This window comes from Odocoileus virginianus, chromosome 2 (genome assembly GCF_023699985.2).
Source record: "Odocoileus virginianus isolate 20LAN1187 ecotype Illinois chromosome 2, Ovbor_1.2, whole genome shotgun sequence".
NCBI classification, from domain to species: Eukaryota; Metazoa; Chordata; class Mammalia; order Artiodactyla; family Cervidae; genus Odocoileus; species Odocoileus virginianus.
The window spans coordinates 46,984,382-47,002,946 of record NC_069675.1 but is presented as its reverse complement, the minus strand read 5'-3'; the positions used below and the strand labels follow the sequence as shown (position 1 = coordinate 47,002,946).

General features: G+C 51.5%; 1 protein-coding gene across 3 annotated transcripts; it reads right to left on the bottom strand.

Moving 5' to 3' along the window:
* Positions 1 to 5,677: 5,677 nt before the first annotated feature.
* Positions 5,678 to 16,860, bottom strand: SFTPB (surfactant protein B). 3 transcript variants are annotated; one of them, XM_070479551.1, is made up of 11 exons: positions 16,778 to 16,860; positions 16,069 to 16,199; positions 15,544 to 15,615; positions 15,079 to 15,204; positions 13,564 to 13,716; positions 13,263 to 13,352; positions 9,370 to 9,553; positions 9,067 to 9,227; positions 8,161 to 8,241; positions 7,318 to 7,402; positions 5,678 to 7,199 (listed from the first exon to the last, which is right to left on the bottom strand). In XM_070479551.1, exons 1-10 carry the CDS (start codon positions 16,839 to 16,841, stop codon positions 7,340 to 7,342), a joined length of 1,125 nt encoding a protein of 374 aa, XP_070335652.1. In that variant the 5' UTR covers positions 16,842 to 16,860; the 3' UTR covers positions 5,678 to 7,199; positions 7,318 to 7,339. The 3 variants fall into 3 exon arrangements, with proteins under 3 accessions (XP_070335652.1, XP_070335665.1, XP_020745105.2); XM_070479564.1 differs by having other exon boundaries at positions 9,370 to 9,484; XM_020889446.2 differs by having other exon boundaries at positions 16,069 to 16,196; positions 16,778 to 16,843.
* Between the last annotated feature and the right edge of the window lie 1,705 nt (positions 16,861 to 18,565).

The window sequence follows — 18,565 nt, the reverse complement described above, 5'->3', positions numbered from 1 at the left end:
TTTTACAATACTGACTGAAATCCTTAGCCTGTCTAGTCTCACCTCTCGGGACTTTTTTTCTGATCTTGATTCCCAGACTCACTGGCTTTCATTCTGTTGCTCAAATGTACCACCAGATACCAGGCCTTGTGCCATCTGCTTCCTCTGCATGGGGTGCTCTCTCTTTTTGCCACTCTACTTTCACCTCTCTGGCTCCTGTGTCTGCTCAATACCATGCATAGCTCTAATTGATGGCACCTGAAATTTCCCATTTTGTTTTCTGTGATTCTGCGATTAATGTCTGTGTCCTCAACTAGACTCTGACTTCCAAAAAAGCAGTCAGGAACTATTTCTTTTGTGCCTAGTCATAGGTGGCTCAGACTCTAAAGAATCTGCCTTCGATGCAGAAAGACCTGGATTTGATTCCTGGTTTAGGAAGATGCCCTGGAGAAGGGAAATGGCTCCAGTTTTCTTGCCTGGAGAATTCTGTGGACAGAGGAGCCTGGTGGACTACAATCCATGGGGTCGCAAAGAGTCAGACTCGACTGAGAACACTTTCACTTTCTAGGGAAATGCTTGACACCTTTGAGTCAATGACTAATAGTGTCCATTAAGCAAATGGCATAGTGTTGAGTCTGTGTTCTTTGTAGCCTTCTTTTGCAGAGATGATTTTTTTTTTGTCTCTTTACACCCCTCCCAAGGTGTTGATGAGATGGTGGAATGGCATCACTGATACAATGGATATGAGTTTGAGCAAGTCCCAGGAGATATTGAAGGACAAGGAAGCCTGGGGTGCTGCAGTCCATGGAGTCACAAAGAGTCAGACACAACTTAGCAACTGAAGAACAACAGCAACAAAAGTGTTGACAATAAATGCAGTTGTCTGAAATGTTGAGGACCACTGTTCAGTCTGAGTGTCATGTCTTGTAGTAGCTTGTGGTCCTTTGTGGGTGATATGTGGCTGGTTCTCACCACAACTGTCTAAACTGGGGTCTGGGCTCATGTGTCTTTACAGCTGTGATTTCAGCAGATGCTTCTTGTTTGGAGACCTCAAGCTCTGGCCAGTCAGAATCGCAGATGGGAAAGAAGTGAAATCCATGCTTTCTTAGCTGGCTGTCACAACATGTGTGGAAAACACATCCCAAATTTGAAAGATCTATACTAGGGAAAATTTTGCAGTGAATGGGACAGTAAATAAATAAATATACCTGATATATTTTTACTGGCAAGACAATGAAAAGACTTTCCCAGTGTAAAATCAGGCAAGGGACTTCCCTGGTGGTGCAGTGGATAAGAATCCACTTGTCATATAGGGGACATGGGTGTGATCCCTGGTCTGGGAAGATCCCACATGTCACAGAGCTACTAAGCCCGTGTACCACAACCACCTGAGCCTGCGCTCTAGAGCCCATGAGCCATGCCTACTGAAGCCCTGTGCTCTGGAACAAGAGAAGCCACCACAACGAGCAGCCTGTGCACTGCAACAAAGAGTGGCCCGCGCTCACAGCGACTGGAGAAAGCAAGTGGAATCAATGAAGACCCAGCGCAGCCAAAAATTAAATTAATTAATTAATTTAAAAAAATCATGCCAAAAACCCAAATAGGCATTTCACCAAAGATGAAATATAAATGGCCAAAAAACATGCTAAAAATAGTTTACTTAGTAACCAAAGAAGTGCAAATTAGAATAACTAGAGGTCTTTTAAACTTTAGTAAAGATTTGAAAGATTGCTAATATCCAGGGTTGATGAAAGTGGAAAAAAGGCACTTATTTACTGGTGAGGCAGAAATTGGTATGGCTGGCACAGAGCCAGATTTATAATACAGACTGTATTAGAAGTAAAGATGTACATGGTTTTTGTCCCCAGAATTTCATGTCTTGGAATTGATACTAAGGAAGTAATTGGACTGGTAAACAAAGATATTACTGCCAGGATTTTTATTCTTCACAACATTGTTGATAATAGTTGTTTTAAAAAACAAGGAGTTTTTGTCAAGAAAAAAAGCATGGAGCAGTTAGCAGTGATGATAGGTATCTATATTTATTAACATGGAAAGATTTTTTTTTTAATTTAAAAAATTGTTTACTTTCCTTGATTGATGTATAGTTGATTTACAATGTTGTGCTAGTTTCAGGTGAGCAGCAAAGTAATTCATACACACACACACACACACACACATATATATGTATATATATACTCTTTCATATTTCCATTCTAGGTATTCATATTTCCATTCTAGGTATAAGATATTGAATATAGTTCCCTGTACTATATAGTAGGTCTTTGTTGTTAATTTTATAGAAAAGATTATTTTAAATGAACAAAGTAGTTCACAAAACAATGTGTATAGGATATTCACATATTTGTCAGTCTGTTATTCCTATCTTTGCACATGTGGAGAAAGGTTTGGAATAATATGTTATATATGTTATAAACGTTACAATGATTGTGTTATAGATTTAAAACTTCAGTTATTAAGCAGGGGGACATAACCATAATTGTCTTTATTTCTCTATAACTGAACTCATTTTGGCTTGTAAGTTCCTCATACTTAATATTTCCATTTGAAAACAACCCAGTCCCTTCTTGTTTAACATGCAGCCAGTTCATCTTGGGTGACTAACCACTGAGCCCTCCTTTTGTTTCCCCTGAGATTGATTGACAGGTCACACTGTCTTGAGGAGAAATGTTGGCAACTGTGCTCTCCTGGCCCTTCAGGTCCCCTCCCCCAAAAGTCACTCCTCTTGCCTATCTTTACTATCTCGTGTTGGCTACACAAGTATGACTTCTAATCCTCTCCAGGTCCTTGAAACTTTCACTGCTTCATCACCAACTGTGGGCTCTTGTGAACCCACCCATCTTGTTAGAAATTAGAAAAAAAGCATAAAGCCAATCCTGATGGCCTCTGGGCTGTGGGGTGTGCTTGCTCTTCTGTATCAAGTCAAAGATGATGACATCTGCCCCATCACTTCATGGCAAATAGGTGGGGAAACAATGGAAACAGTGACAGACTTTATTTTCTTGGGCTCCAAAATCACTGCAGATGATGACTGCAGCCATGAAATTGAAAGACACTTGCTCCTTGGAAGAAAAGCTATGACCAAACCTAGACAGCATATTAAAAAGCAGAGACATTACTTTGCTGATAAAGGTCCATCTAGTCAAAGCTATGGTTTTTCCAGTATTCATGTATGGATGTGAGTGTTGGACCATAAAGAAAACTGAGCATTGAAGAATTGATGCTTTTGAATGGTGGTGTTGGATAAGACTCTTTAGAGTCCCTTGGACTGCAGGGAGATCAAGTCAGTCAATGCTTAAGGAAATCAGTCCTGAATATTCATTGAAAGAACTGATGCTGAAGCTGAAACTCCAATATTCTGGCCACCTGATGTGAAGAGCCAACTCATTGGAAAAGACCTTGATGCTGGGAAAGAATGAAGGCAGGAGGAGAAGGGGATGACAGAAGATGAGATGGTTGGATGGCATCACCTCGTAAGTTTGAGTAGGCTCCTGGAGTTGGAACTGATTCTAAGGAAATAATTGGACTGGTAAACAAAGATGTTACTGTCAAGATTTTTATTCTTTACAACATTGTTGATAATAGTTGCTTTAAAAAACAAAAAGGTTTTATCAAGAATAAAAGCGTGGAGCAATTAGCAGTGATGTGTTGGAGTTGGTGATAGACAGGGAAGCCTGGCATGCTACAGTCCGTGGGGTTGCAAAGAGTCAGACATGACTGAACAACTAAACTGAACTGACTGACTGAGGGGCTCCCTCTGAGGTGGCCCCCAAGCCCTCCCACCTAGGTCCCTCCCCAGAGTCCACTCTGATGTGTCCTCCTCAGGCCATACCCTGGCAACTGAAGAACAAGCCCCCCATTCACTGGGGCCCTAACCCCTCCTGAGGCTTCTCCTTCTCACCTTCTTTTGGGAGTGCAGGGTGCTGAACACATCTCAGGGGCTCCCGTGTCTTAGCTGTAGGCTCTTCCTGCCAATTCTCTCTTCCCATAGCTGATCAGCTCCTGATCTTTTTTTTTTTAAACATTTATTTATTTGGCTGCATTGGGTCTTGGTTGTGGCACATGGGATTTTCATTGTATCATGTGGGTCCTTCGTCGTGGCACCTGGGCTCCAGAGCGTGCTGGCTCAGTAACTGCAGTGTACAGGCTTAGTTGCTCCATGGCATGTGGGATCTTAGTCCCTGACTAGGGATCGAACCTGCATCCCCTGAATTGCAAGGCAGATTATTAACCAGTGGGCCACCAGGGAAGTTCCAGTTCCTGACCTTTTGAATGAAGCCCCCTCTTCAGCTATCAGGAGCTCATTCTTATGCTTGCTTTCAGGGTTGACAGTTAATGCCTCCTCTTCTCCAAGCTGTAGATTTTAATCTTCCCAACCCAGCTTTTTTCAAAATGTAAAACACTCTTTGTCTCAGAGAGCTTGAACTTCTAATGGAAGTGATGACATTCAAGACAAAAGGTCTGCTATAGATTTACAAAAAGACTTCTTTAAAACTTCAAATTCTGAGGCCAAGGGTTTGTGTCCAACATCCCTGCCCCAACAGCAGGTTGTATAATAAGCTTTGCCTGCTTGAACAGTGGAGCCATACAGGGTAGAGCCAAAGTGCAGCTAGATGGACTGAAAAAGTCTGTAGTTCCGGGGCAGTCTCCATCCGCTATAGCTCTCTGCTGGGACCGGTAGGATTGTGGGTGACTTCTATTCTTCTTTCATCTGCAGTTTCTGAATTTTCTACAATAAATGTGTGGTCATTGTTGTTTAGTCGCTAAGTCGTGTCTGACTCTTTGCGTCTCCATGAACTACAGCACACCAGGCTTCCCTGTCCTTCACTATATCCCTGAGTTCGCTCAGACTCATGTCTGTTGAGTCGGTGATACCATCCAACCTTCTCATTCTCTGTTGTCCCCTTCTCTCCTCTTGCCCCCAGTCTTTCCCAGCATCAGGATCCTTTCCAAAAATGTGTATTTCTTTTATGATAGGAAATAAAATGACAAAAATTCTTTTAAAAGTGAAGGGACACTTTCATGTATTTAGGTCTTTAATGCTTAAGATTAATTTTGCAGGGTATATTTTGAGTTTGGGGCACCCTAACCCCCTCACCTCATCTCAGTGGAAAGACTCTGGTGGGGGTGGGGTCACAGGTAGGGATCAGGCTGGAAGCAGTGACAGGAGAAAGAGGCAACGTGGGCATCTCTTTCGCCAACATGGAGCAGAGTGAGGCAGTCCCCAGCCTGGCTTACCTTCAGGGAGGGGCTGCGGCTTCCGCAGCATCTTAAAGGGCAGTGTGTTTCCTTTCAGGACAAGGAGATGGCACTTTGTTGGCATCGTTACAGGCACTGTGTTACATGGGAACCAATCCTCAGTGTGCCCAGCCCCAGGCGAGCTTTGAGGAGATAAATCACAGCAGGAGTCAGGCCACCCTCACTTTTCTAACAAAAGTTGGAAGTTCAACAGTGCTGCAGTCCATGGGGTTGCAAAGAGTCACACACAACTGAATACCAACCGTACAAAAAGATAAAAAGAAAACCCCCTCTTACGTCTTAACAAAAAGCAACAAGAAAACATTCACATATGAATGTGCCCAATCACCTTCCACCAGGATTGAGCCCCGCTGTGCCCACTTTCAACCACACCAGGGATTTCCTGATGTTTAAAAAAAGTTTAAGGATTTCACGTGTCTGTCTTTTCTGGGACTTTCTGTTCCCATTTTTTTATTCTTCTGAATTCTTAATTTTGTGGAAGTGTTAGCAGAGGAATTGTAAAAGCCAGTATCTCATGCACATGGAGATGGGAGTGAGGCCAGCACAGGATTCTCCTTCCACTGTCCCCTTGATGCCAGGACTTGGAGAAGGACTGGGGGCCCACGACAAGATCCCCTCAGCCCAGTGGGAGTTGGGCTGGCTCTGGTGGGATGTGCAGGTGGCCCTGGGCCGGAAGCCCCGTGGGCATTCCTTGTCCAGAAGATGAGGCCTTGGCCACCCCTCACTCCCAAAGTGGACGGAAGTGCCACTGGTTCCAGGCTGTGGTTAGAGATTAGATATACCAGGCTGACCCAGGACTGAAGGCACCATCTGCGGGCCTGTGGCTTACCAGCCTCAGAGCTTTTGGAGGAAAGGAGTTGGGAAAAGGGAGCCTGGGAATGAAGCCCACATTTCTCAGTGTGGGCAGGGCAGGGAGCCAGAGGTGGGGTCTAGTCATATGGAGAGTCATGAAGACCACCTCACCCAACTCTGCCTTTGTCACTGAGAAGAGTGAGGGCCAGAGACGGGTGGTGTGTCTTGGCTGGGGACCCATGGCCAAGGGCTGGCAGAGTTCAGACCAGAGCCCAGGCCTTTTGTGCCAACCACTCCTCTTCCTGTTTCAATAGGGCTGGAAGGCCCAGCTATTTCTGGCAGCTTCCTGACCTCTGCCCCCGCCCCCCGGCCCCAGCAGCTGGCATCAATGAGGAGGGATGACTTTAAACTTGTCCCTGCAGGGAGGGTCTGAATTGTCACAGACACTTCCTCCCCACCACTTCCCCCAGGGGCTCGTGATTCTCCAGGGTGTCTGGAGCAGGCTGGACTCCCCCCCACCTGCAGATGGGCCCTGGGGCATGAGCTCCAGGAGGGTTGGCGGGGGGAGGGGTGTTGCTCACTGTTTTATTCACACCTCTAGCCCTTGCTCTGAGAATGTGGCCTGGTCACAGATACTCATTGCGTTGTAAAAAAATGAGTGAAAAGAGATGAATACATGACCTTCATGTTGGGGGTCTAGCTCTGGGCAGAACTGTGAAGTCTGCTCTCAGGGGCGCTTCCATCTCCGGAGGCATCTGACCTGCCCTTCTGTCCTAAGGAGTCACCTCTGACCTCTGACCTAGTGACACTGAGGGAGACAGGGAGGAGTCTCAGGTAGGAGGAGTCAGGCGATGGAGGAGTTCCTGGCGTCTTTAGGGAGCAATGTCTGGTGTCCCCTGAGTTTCAGGAAAGGCAGGCCTTGGTGTAAGCACATTTTGTACTGAGGATAAGTGAGTGCAGAGGGTGATCTGTGAGGGGAAAGCCATGCTCAGCCGCGGAAGCTCCCTTCTGGGCTGTGGGAGGGCCAGCAAGCTGGGAGCTGGGCCTGGCACTGAACGCCATGGGGATTCTGGGCAGGGGGATGAGCGGGTTTGAGAGAGGACAGTCGAGATGATGCTGCTGGGGCCCTCAGGAGCCTTGAGTTCAGCCTGTGAGGAGGAGGATGGAAGATTGGAGGCTGCCTCTTCCGGCTTGGGGACAGAGGAGCCCCCTGTCCCGATGGGGGCAGGACCGTCCCCCCTCCCATCAGTGGGAGTCTGGACTCACCTGCCATGGCTGTGCGTTCTCATCAGAAGTGGGGGCTGTAGAAACACTGGAGAGGACTGAACGGAGTCGCACATGTCCCCAGGGCCTGCCATGGGACAGTATTAGGGCCCTGAGGCCTCGCACCCCTGATTCCCAGCTCTAAGAGGTTGGGGATGCTCCCCCGACCCCCATAGGGGCAGCTCGCACTCCACCTGCCACCTGGCGAGAGCTCCTGGTGTGACCTTGTGGGTCCCTCAGGCCACCCTCCAAGCCACAGGCCTTCAGGGCTTGGGGCCAGAGGAGGGGCACACTTGCCCCAGGACACACAATCTGTACCCGCGCCCACCCCCAGTAAGCACACACTGCTCATTGAACAACCCCCGTCCCAGAAAACACGTCAGACCACACTCGTTACCGCTGCCCCGCCCTTCCCGAGCGCTCAGTCCCTTCAGTCATGTCTGACTCTTTGCAGCCCTCTGGACCGTAGCCCACCAAGCTCCTCTGTCCATGGGATTCTCCAGGCAAGAATACTGGGGTGGTTGCCATTTCCTTCTCCAGGGGATCTTCCCGACCCAGGGACTGAACCCAGATCTCTTACATCTCCTGCATTGGCAGGCAGGTTCTTTACCACTAGCGCCACCTGGGAAGCCCCTTCCTTCCCATACTCCTCTCTTTTCATTCTTTTGTGGCTTTTTCTTGACTTCTCTGAGACTGCCTTGTCTATAGTAAAACATAGGCGGGCACCTCCCGGTCGTGGGCCGGCACTCCTGGGGCTGCCCTGCACTAACTATGGACTGGGGCTGGGGGAGCGGGGGACTCGGTGCTGAGGCAAGTCCTGGAACCAGCTGGCAGGAGTGAGCATACCTGGCAGGCCCTGTGGGCATCCCAGCCGCTGGACACCAGAGTCTGCAGCCGGGGCGCGTGCTCCTCCACAAACTGCTCACACTGAGGGAGGAGACAGACACAGGGCTGGGTGGACGCAGGCCTGGGGCAGGGCCCTCCTGCCTTACCGTCTGGCCTCCCCACTTATCTGGATCCCCTCAGAGCTCCCTGGGCCTGGTGTGGGTCCAGCCCTCGGCCCCTAGTGAGCAATTCTGGCTGTAAGACTGAACAAGCCACTGGGTGGAAGTGGGGGTTTCCGTCAGGAAAACCAGGGACCTCGGAGATGGAGACTGAGGGGCAGGATCTTGGCCCCATCCTTCCCTCCCCTCTCCATTTCAGTTCTGGAAGACACCTGAAGTTCGTCTGGTCCTAGAGACCTGAGGAGGGGAGCACGGTGCGGAAAGCAGCCTTCTCCAGGAGTCAGCAGGCGTGTCACCCACTCTCAGAGAACACCAGGGCTCTGGGACCCCAGGCCCAGGCCTCTCCTGCCAGTGGCTTGGTCCCCACTGAGTCACACTGGGAGGAGCCCTGGGGCAGGGACAGGACTGGGATCTGGAGAGGAGGCCAGGCCTTCTCTTGCTCAGCTGGCCCTGGCATTACTCATCTCCTGGCAGATGACCGGGCCTCTCTCCTGGTCCTCGAGGGAGGCCTGCTTGTCCTCCTGAGCCCATGCCCCTGGTCCAGAGACGTCTCCGGACCTTTTGCCCTAAGTTACAACGACATCATTGTTTGGCCTGCGTCCTCTCTGCATCTGAGCACCTTAAGGGCAGAGGTCCAGCCCACTCTGTGTGTCTATGTCTGAGAAACCTGTCTTGGACCCAACCTTCCACCTCGGGCAGCCCCTGGGTTCCAAGTCCCCCCACCCCCCCAAACACGCCTGCCCCTCACCTTTTGCTTGTCCAGCCAGGTGCCCAGGCAGGCCTGGCGCATTGCCTGTGGCATGGCCTGCTCACTGCTGTTCCCTGCCTGGGTGGTCACAAACACGCAGAGCTGGCACTCAGAGTCTTGTGGTAGCCATTCTCCAGGCAGGGACCCCAGGGCAGGGAGGGCTAGAGAGAAAAAACAGCTGCGTATCTGTTCTCACTGGTGCAGCGCAGGTGGACCCGAGAAGGGGAGGGTCGTGCAGGGCTGTGGCTGGCAGGGGAGGAGATGGGAGCGGGTGACGGGCAGGGGCTAGGGCGGCAGGCTCACCTGGGCCAGCGCTGTCCTCGCTGGAGCACCGGAGGACAGTGCCGCAGACCAGCTGGGGCAGCATGCGGCCTAGCAGCGTGTCCAGGAGGATGACAGAGTAGCGCTCAACCAGACACTGGCAGATGCCGCCCACCAGCAGGGGTACCACGTGGCACACCTGGGCCACAGTCATGGCCAGTACACCCTGGGGTGGGGGACGAGAAAGGACAGGGTGGGACCTTCCCCCGAAAGGCCTGCTCAGGGCGCTTTGTAGACCTTTCCTGGAGGCCTTGGAGAATTACTATGCTGTTTGCAGACAGACACTGAACAGCAGGGGGACTTGTCCAGAGTCACTGAGCTGGTGCGAGAACCAGGCCGCAGACCCCCACTCTGACTTCAAAGACTCTGGAATTGTTGAAATTCCCTTTCCCAGAGAGGTGGACATTGCTCAGGCCACATGGCAGCCTGGGGCAGAGGCAGAACCAACCCGAGTCTTCTCCCTCCTGACCTTGTGGTGCCATGCTTCCCCCACAGGTGGACAAGCTCCTGTCTGTGGCTCCCAGAGTCAAGAAGTCCCTGGTGTCAGGAGCCTCATGGGGAAGTAAGGAGTTCCCCCACCCCACCCCACCTTTGATTGCAAACACAACCTCCCTGCTGAAGAGCAAGGAGAGAGGATGCAGGCACGCTTATTCCTCCGCTCCTTTAGTCATTCAGCCAATTCATGTAAAGAACTTTCATACGTGAAATAAGCTACAAGGATCTACTGCACATCTCAGGGACTATAGCCAATATTTTATAATAACTATAAGTGGATATATATAAACCTTTGAAAGGTGTGAATCACTATATTGTACACTTGTGAGTTATATAATATTGTACATCAACTATGTTTGTGTGTATGTCCCCAGTTACCTCAGTCATGTTCGACTCTTTGAGACCCTATGGGCTGTAGCCTGCCAGATTCTTCTATCCATGGGATTTCTCAGGCAGGAATACTGGAGTGGGTTGTCATTTCCTCCTCTAGGGGATCTTCTCGACCCAGGGATCGCACCTGCATCTCCTGCGTCTCTTGCATTGCAGGCAGATTTTTACCTGCTGAGCCATCAGGAAGCCTTGTACATCAACTATACTTCAATTTTTAAAAAAGGACCGATATGTGGCAGGCTGGCCTGGGCCCTGTTCCTGCCTGAAGCCCCCACTGTCCCTCAGCATCAGGATGGCCAAGGAAAGAGCAGAACAGGGGGACATATATATTTTGGGGATGTGACACCTTCCAAATGACACATCTCACTACAAGGACCCATTTTGCTTGCATCAGATCCCACACTCATCCTCTCCTCCCGCTATGATGAGGGACCCCAGCTCTGTCAAAGGCTAGCCATCTCCTGTGCACAGGGTCCACCCTGCATCCCCCTCTGTTCTGCTTCATTGCTTCTCCCTCTTGCCCTTCCCTTTCATCAGCATGTGAACATGCTAAAAATACTTCTGTCATTAAAAACCCTCACCCATCTTGGGGCTTCCCTGGGGATCCTATGGCTAAGACTCTGCTCTCCCACTGCAGGGCCTGCGGGTTCAATCCCTGGTCAGGGAACTAAGATCCCACAGGCCAAAAAGTAAAAAAAAAAAAAAAAAATCCCAAAGTCTCACCCATCTTCTTTTCCCTTCCCAGAAAAACTTCAAAAAGAGTTGTCTATACTGAATGCTGTAGTTCTGTCTCCGGAACACCTCCAAAACAGCTTTCAAGGTCACCAGCAACCCGTGGTCATGGCTTGTCGACCCCTCAGCAGATTTCACCCCAGGGACCACGCCCTCCATGCTGAAGTGCTTTCTTCTCTCAGGCTCCACATCCTCACGCTGTGGTGTCCCCACCTCCCTGGCTGTCCGTCCTCAGGCTCTTTTGCTGGCTTTTTCCTCTTCCTCCACCTGGTCCACTCCACACCCCTGGATTTAAATCTTGGACTTAAACATTGTCTGTAGCCACGACTGACATCTCTGGACCTGGCCAGTGATCTGGCAGGCTGCCTGCTTGTCGTCTCCTCCCGTATGTTGTGCAGGCGACTCGAACTTATCACGGTCAGGAAAGAAGTCCTACTTTTTCTGCCCAGACCTGTTTCTTCTCAAATCCACCCATCTCAGCGGGGGGTGGGGGGTATTCCAAAGAGCCTGTCACTCAAGCCAAAGTCCAGAGAGTCATGGCTGACTCCCCATTTGTCTTCACGCCCCTGGTCCCCTCCATCACCGATCCTGTAGAGCCTACCTCCCAGACAGACCTCAGTCCCCCTGCAAGTTCCAGGCCCACCGTGTTTCCTGCCGTGGTCTCCTAAGGACTAGCCTTGCCCTCCTTTTTCTCTCCCTTATGCCTGATACCATCTTCAAACACTAGGAGAGAGATCTTGCTAAAGTGTAAATCCGGTCATGGCTCCTCCTGCCTGAAACCCTTCCACAGCTGTGTACTGCCTTCAGAAGAAAGCCCAGGGCTTTCCTAGTGGCTGAGTGGTAAAGAATCCATCTGCCAGTGCAGGAGTCACGGGTTTGCTGCCTTCCCTAAGAAGATCCCACATGCCTCGGAGCAACTAAGCCCATGTGCCACAACTACTGAGCCCGTGCTCTGCAACAAGAGAAGCCGCCAAAGTGAGAAGCCTGAGCACTGCAGCTGGAGAAAATCCTGTGCAGCCACAAAGACCCAGTGTAGCCAAAAACAAATAAATAAAATTGTAAAAAAGAAGATGCGGAACAAAGCCCAGGGTCCCTTCACTTGGCCTACCCTCTGCTCCCTTCTCAACCTCTCCCCGCAGGCTGCGCGCTGCAGCCCAAGCTCATTCTGCTTAAGACCCTTTGCCCATCGGTCCTTGTTGTGCCCCAGGTCCCAACTTAACCATCACCTCCTTGGGGACGCTTCCTGACCAACCATCCCACCCCTCATTCTCCTATCACTGTTCCTTCCCTCATCTGTCTTAATTCTCTGCTCTGAACTCATCACTGCCTGAAAAAAATCTCTCCCACCGCAACGCAGACTCAGGCGGGTGAACACGCTGTCAGTGAGCAGGTGGCCATACTGGCCCCATCTGGAAAGGCCAACAGGGCTGGTCTCTCCTCACTTGGGCCCCCTTTCAGGGCAGGGCTGTTGGGTGATGGTCACTACAAAGTTTGGAAGGCTCCATGTTCAGGGTGGGCAAGGATGGGGTGTACATCTAATGCTTCTTTTGTAAAATGAAAACACCTTTTCTTGCTTTCTTCCTTCCCTTCTTTTCCTCTCTCTTTCTCTCCCTTTCTTTCTCTCTTTTTTCTTCTTTCCTTTCTTCCTTTCTCTCTCCCTCTTTCTTTCTCTCTCTCTTTTTCTTTCTTTCTTTCCCAGCAATTTGGTATAGATTTTACTGGAACAATGTTTCACTTTGTTTCTGATACATACATATCCCAACCCTCAGGCTGAATAGAAAACTTGAGAGCACCATTTCCACAAAGACAGCTGAGATTCTTTTCTGTATTTTGACACTTGGCATAGTGCCTGGAGGGCTTCCCTGGTGGCACAGAGGTAAAGAATTTGCCTGTCAATTCAGGAGACCTAAGAGACGCAGGTTCAATCCCTAGGTCAGGAAGATCCCCTGGAGAAGGGAATGGCAACCCACTCCAGTATCCTTGCCCAGAGAATTCCATAGACAGAAGAGCCTGGTGGGCTACAGAGTGGAGTCGCAAAGAGTCGGACACGACTGAGTGACTGAGAACACACGCATAGTGCCTGGCACTTGGTGACGGCTTCACAATTGTTGAAGAAACTCTAGTCCTGGCACTTCGAGGCCCAGCCCTAGTGCAGGGTGCCTTGGGTGGGAACATTGCACAAATGGCACCCCTCCTAACTTCTGAGGAGGGATGGGGGAAGTGAAGCAGTGGGGAGCCCTGCGGCCTGGACGACTCACCTTGGGAATCACAGCCTGGATCCGTTTGATCAGAGTCCGGCAGAGCCAGCAGAAGGGGAGGGGGATGGGGAACCGCTGCTCGGATAGGTCCTGGCGGAAGAATCAAGCTGGAGGCAGGCTGGACAGCAGGCTCGCCCAGGCTCTGCTCACCAGCCTCACCTCCAACTCCTCTCCTCCTGCTCCCGCCTTAGGCCCTGTCTGTAGTTGCTGGTGCCCTTCCTGTCTCTGCCCCTCCCAGGTCAGGTGCTCCCGGCCCCCAGGGCCTCAGCTGTGGCCCTGGTGCTCTGGATCCCCACCTCACCTGTGTTTGAGGCCCAGGCTTGGCCTGGGGGGCCCCTGGCAGCAGGGGGAGGACCAGCATGTCCTGCAGACGGCCCCATGGCTCTGGCCCCTGCCCAGGCTCTGGTTGCCTGGGCTTGCATAGGCCCACGTGCTGACAGATGAACTTCGGGTTCTAGGGCACAACACAGGGTGAGGGGGTGATTAAGGTGGGGGAGGGAACCCCACTCCTGCTCAGTCTGGCTCAAGGATTCCGAAACCAGGTCACTGTCTTTGGCCTGGAATGAGGGGAGCAGGCTGGTTTGGGGTTGTGGTTTAAGATTCTGTGGAGAGGATGGGGGAGACCAAAGGCAGAGAGGGAGGTCATGTGGGGGCTTTGGGGCACTAGGCTGAGGATGTGTGTGAATGAGTGTGAGCATGGATGTTTGTGAGAATGAATGAGTATAAGTACATGAGACTGTGTCTTTTGTGTGAGTGTGCAGATGATGTGGGTTTTTTTTTTTTTTGTTCTGGAGGAGAAACTCACATTTTATTAGGCAAATTGTTATTCCTTATGCATTTTCTGTAATAAGCCTTTAGACCCACATATTAAACGACATGGGAGCTGCCTTTCCTTAATCAAGAATGTGAATTGTGGATTCAAAGGACAGAGGTCAAAATTAAAGCTTGACCATTTATTATCTGTGTATCTTTGGGTATTTATGTGTTCAGTCATATCCATGGGACTGACTGTACCCCTCGAGGCTCCTCTGTCTGTGGAATTTTCCAGGCAAGAATACTAGAGTTTGTTGCCATTAACTACTCCAGGGGATCTTCCTGACCCAGGGATCGAACCTGTGTCTCTTGCATCTCCCATGCTGGCAGGAAGATTCTTTACCACTGGAGCCACCAAGGCTTCCCTGGTGGCTCAGTGGTAAAGAATTCACCTGCAATGCAGGAGATTGGGGTTTGATCCCGGGTCAAGAAGTTCCCGTGGAGAAGGGAATGGCAACTCATTCTAGTATTCTTGCCTAGAAAATTCCGTGGACAGAGGAGCCTGGTCTGCAGGGTTGCAAAGAGTTGGACACAACTGGGTGACTAAGGACACACATTCTTGGGTGTTAACTTCTCTGAAGCAGTTGTTGGAAGTTAATTACAATATTTTAAGGACTTAAAGCTTAGAGCCTACTCAGAGTTAGCACCAAGTGAAATTTGTTATTCTTGTGGGATGGTGTGAGTTTTACCTGAGACTGTGTGTCTGTAGTATGGATTTGTGACCCAGTGTATGTTTGTATGAAGAGTGTGAGGGTGTGTGTAGGTGTTTGTAAGTGGGCAGGCCCACTGTGTATAGCTTACTGGGTGGGGCTGTGATCTGGGCACCAGCTGAGGGGCATTGAGTTTCCTGGACTGGGTGTGGGTAGGATGCGCGCGTGTGTGTATCTCTGTGTGTGTGTCTGTGTGTGTGTGCTGGAGTACCACATGTGGGGGTAACTCTGGGAAAGGGCAGGCATGAAGGCTGTGAGGGAGGCAGCCTGGAGGCAAGGTGGGCAGGCCTCACCATCTGGCTCTGGAAGTGGTCAATGATCAGAGGGAAGTAGGTGTCCAGCAGGTGACGACACTGGGGCACCAGGAGTTTCAGCGGAAGGACGTTGCACTCCTGCTCCAGGAATTTGCGCACTGAGTCCTGGGAGGCAGGCCAGAGAGAGGACCGTTAGCTTGGCCTCTCTGAGGTCTGCCCCATCTGAACCCCTGGAATGGGGCCACTGCCCAGCTGACTGGTCACCTTCTCCCAGGGCCCTGGAGTTGGGAGGGTGCTAAAGGAGCTGTGTGGTTGGGCACAGGCAGGGTAGCTCCCCTTAGGAAAGACTGTGATGCTGAGATCACTCCCAGAGCCCTCTCCTGACCAGGAGACCCCTGGTAAACCCAGGCATCACCTCCAACCTGGAGATGCTCCTTTAAGAGGCTCACCTCTTCTTCCATCTCTTACCCTCCAAGCTTCAATTCAGGGCCTGGGCCTCATTACCTGGAAAATGGCCTCCTTGGCCATCTTGGTGAGGATGCGGGAGATGTCCTCACATTCCTGGCACAGGTCATCCTGAGGAGAGGGCCCCAAGGTGGAGCACATGATGGGGGGCATGCTCCCAGATCAGGTGGCTAAGGCTGACAGGGCTCTCCAGGGCACAAGCAAGTGTCCATGATCCCATGACATCCCATTCATCCCATTCCATCCCATCCCACCCTGTCCATCCCATCCCATCCCATTCATTCCATCCCACTCATCCTACCCCATCCATCCCATTCTATCCCATCTCACCCCATCCCATCCAATCTCATTTATCCCATCCATCTCATCCCATCCCATCCTATCTCACCCCATCCATCCCATCCCATTCATCCCACCCCACCCTATCCATCATATTCTATCCCGTTCCACTCCATCCCATCCTATCCCCTACGGGGGCTCCAATCCATCAGGCACATCCAGAGTCTACCCAGGACCCTTTACCCTGAGCCCTTTTGTTTCCCTACGTCCTTGGGTAGTACTCACGGCTTCCACATGTCCCCAGACTTCCTGCAGGCAGTGCCCTAGGGCTCTGCACTGCAATGCTTGCTCCAGACTTTGGCACCAGAACTCAGGGCCCTGGGCACAGGCCAGGGAGTAGGTGGTCCCAGCAGCTGCTGTTTGAAGCCAGAGAAACCCTGGGATCCATGCCACACCTGGTGCACTGGCCTCCCCCAAACTCCACACCCAATTTTACTGGGATGCATGGCTCTTAAACCTGCTCGAGTCAGACAATTCTGGCTTCTACTTGCTCTGTGTGTGTGTGCTAAGACTCTTAAGTCATGTCCGACTCTTTGAGACCCTTCGAACTATAACCCCCCAGGCTTCTCTGTCCCTGGGATTATCCAGGCATGAATACTAGAGTGGGTTGCCATGCCCTTCCCCAGGGGATCTTCCTGACCCAGGGATTGAACCCACGTCTCTTGCATCTCCTACATTGGCAGGCAGGTTCTTTACTACAACATCGCCTGGGAAGCCCTCTACCTGCTCTAGTGCCCAGCAGCTGTGTGACCTCGGACAAGCCCTGGAATCTCTGAGTCAAGGCTCCCTCATCTTTAAAAGGAAGATAATGTCCAGACTAAGGATAATGCTTGCAACAGAGCCAAGGCTCAGTGAATGGTGGAGAAGTTTGCAATGCCCCCTCCTCACCTAGCTCCGGGAAGTGGGGAGGCAAGGGGAGACTGGGGGGACTCACCAGTGCCTGGACCACAGAGTGTGGGCAGCAGCAGCAGCCATGGCAGCAGGTGTGACTTGGCCATGACACCTCCACAGCCTGGACACCCTGCTTGGGGCGGGGGCCCTTATAGCTGGGGGCTGGGGTGTGGGGGCAGGGCTCTGTGGGAGCAGCGGTGACCTCAGTGTTTGCTTTTTCCCTAGAGAGCCCTTCAGATGCTTTGATCCCCACCTCTTCCCAGCAGTGACACTCCTGCCTGCCCCCATGATCGCCCCCACCCTGCCGTATCCTGCCCGATGAACTTCCCTGCTCCCATTGCTGCCCTCCCACCCCCAACACACACATTCTTCCTCTCAGGGGCCTGGACTCCCTCCAGCCTGGGGGCTCTTGATCCTTCACATCCAATCCCATCTCCCTGGGTTATGGAAGGGAAACTGAGACAGGACCAGAGTAGCCAGGGTGACTCCCCTCCCTTCTCTACCCGGGGCCTCTCTGGCCTCCTCTCCTCTTGAGCAATGACTCTTAAGAGCTTCCTGCCTGGCTCTTGACCAGGGGCAAGCCCTGGAGGGGCGAGCCTGGAGATGGCCACCTACCACCACCCTCTCCTTATTCTTTCCTCCAGAAAACTCCTCTGCTTCTCTGAGAACATGGCCGGCGTCAGTCACAAGAGTGTTTACATGAAGCAAAGAGAAGAAAAAAAAAAACCAAAGTGTCCCAAGTATCTGAGACAAGGGGCACAGCTTGGCAGTTTAGGGGGAAGAAGCTCCTTTGCAGTTGCCTGGTCAGGCCCCCCTGGGCAGCGCACATCCCAGAATAAGCTGACCACTCACGAGGGGCAGACACGAGGGTTGAGAGCAGGGAGTCAGGCGCTGGCTCGTGGCCACCACTGCGGCCACCAGTGTGGCTGTGTCCTGGGGTGCCCTCTCCAGCAGAGGATCACGGGTGCTACTCCTGGCTCAGGCAAGTGGGAATCAGTACCACTGGACTCAGGATAGCCTAATGACTCTCAAGGTCACACAGGGGTTCGGGCAGGTTCTGTTGGCCTCAAGCCCTCATCAGTATGACAAATGGTTGCTATCACGGGAGTCGACCAAGAGTGTGTGTAAATGTGTGATAAAGATGGGTCCCCATGATTTCCATTCCTCCCAAGAAGGTGGGACTGGTGAGCGTTTAACAGAGGAGCTTCCCTGGGCACACTCAGGACTGTCCTAGCCGCAGAGGGTGGGGGCTGCCTCCGGGGTATTGATCAGGGTGTCTAACTGTTCTTGCTCACAGCACACCGCAGGGCAGGCTTGTTCAGTGGGGAGGCTCAGGGTCATGCAGTCACTCTGGGGCCCAGGCCCATCCTTCCCCTTGTTCTGCTGTTCCCCAGAGCTTGAGGTCCTCCCCTGGTTCCTCTGTATCTGGACAGCAGAAGGTTGGGTGGGGTGGGGCGCGGTTGAGGATCAGGCCCAAGGGCCTTCATTTCTGCTCCCAGTTCATGGGCCAGGACTCCATCACACTGTCCTACTTAATGGCGGGAAGGCTGGGAGACCCCAGGCTCCTGGGCACCCAGGGGAATAGGACCTGGGATTGGACACATGGCATTGTCTCAGATACACCATGCTGAACAGAACACTATGTGTTCTGGGGGTGGTTTCTGGATAGTGTGTCCGTGGCTTCCATCAAATCCTCAAAAAGCTGCTCTCACCTTCTGAGATAGCCCATGCTCTATCTGTGGAGTATGTTTCTCTCTAAATAAATCCACTTCTTACCTTTCACTTTGTCTCTTACTGAATTCTGTCTGCAATGAGACATCAATAATCTGAG

Bases quoted from the DNA above. Each gene is read 5' to 3' on its own strand.
- SFTPB (XM_070479551.1), bottom strand. From the start codon at position 16,841: ATGGCCAAGTCACACCTGCTGCCATGGCTGCTGCTGCTGCCCACACTC. The intron at 16,200-16,777 runs GTGAGTCCCCCC...GGCTTCAAACAG, and splicing joins ACTCTGTGGTCCAGGCACTG to CAGCTGCTGGGACCACCTAC. The intron at 9,554-13,262 runs GTGAGTCGTCCA...CCCCCACCCCAG, and splicing joins TCCAGGCTGTGATTCCCAAG to GGTGTACTGGCCATGACTGT.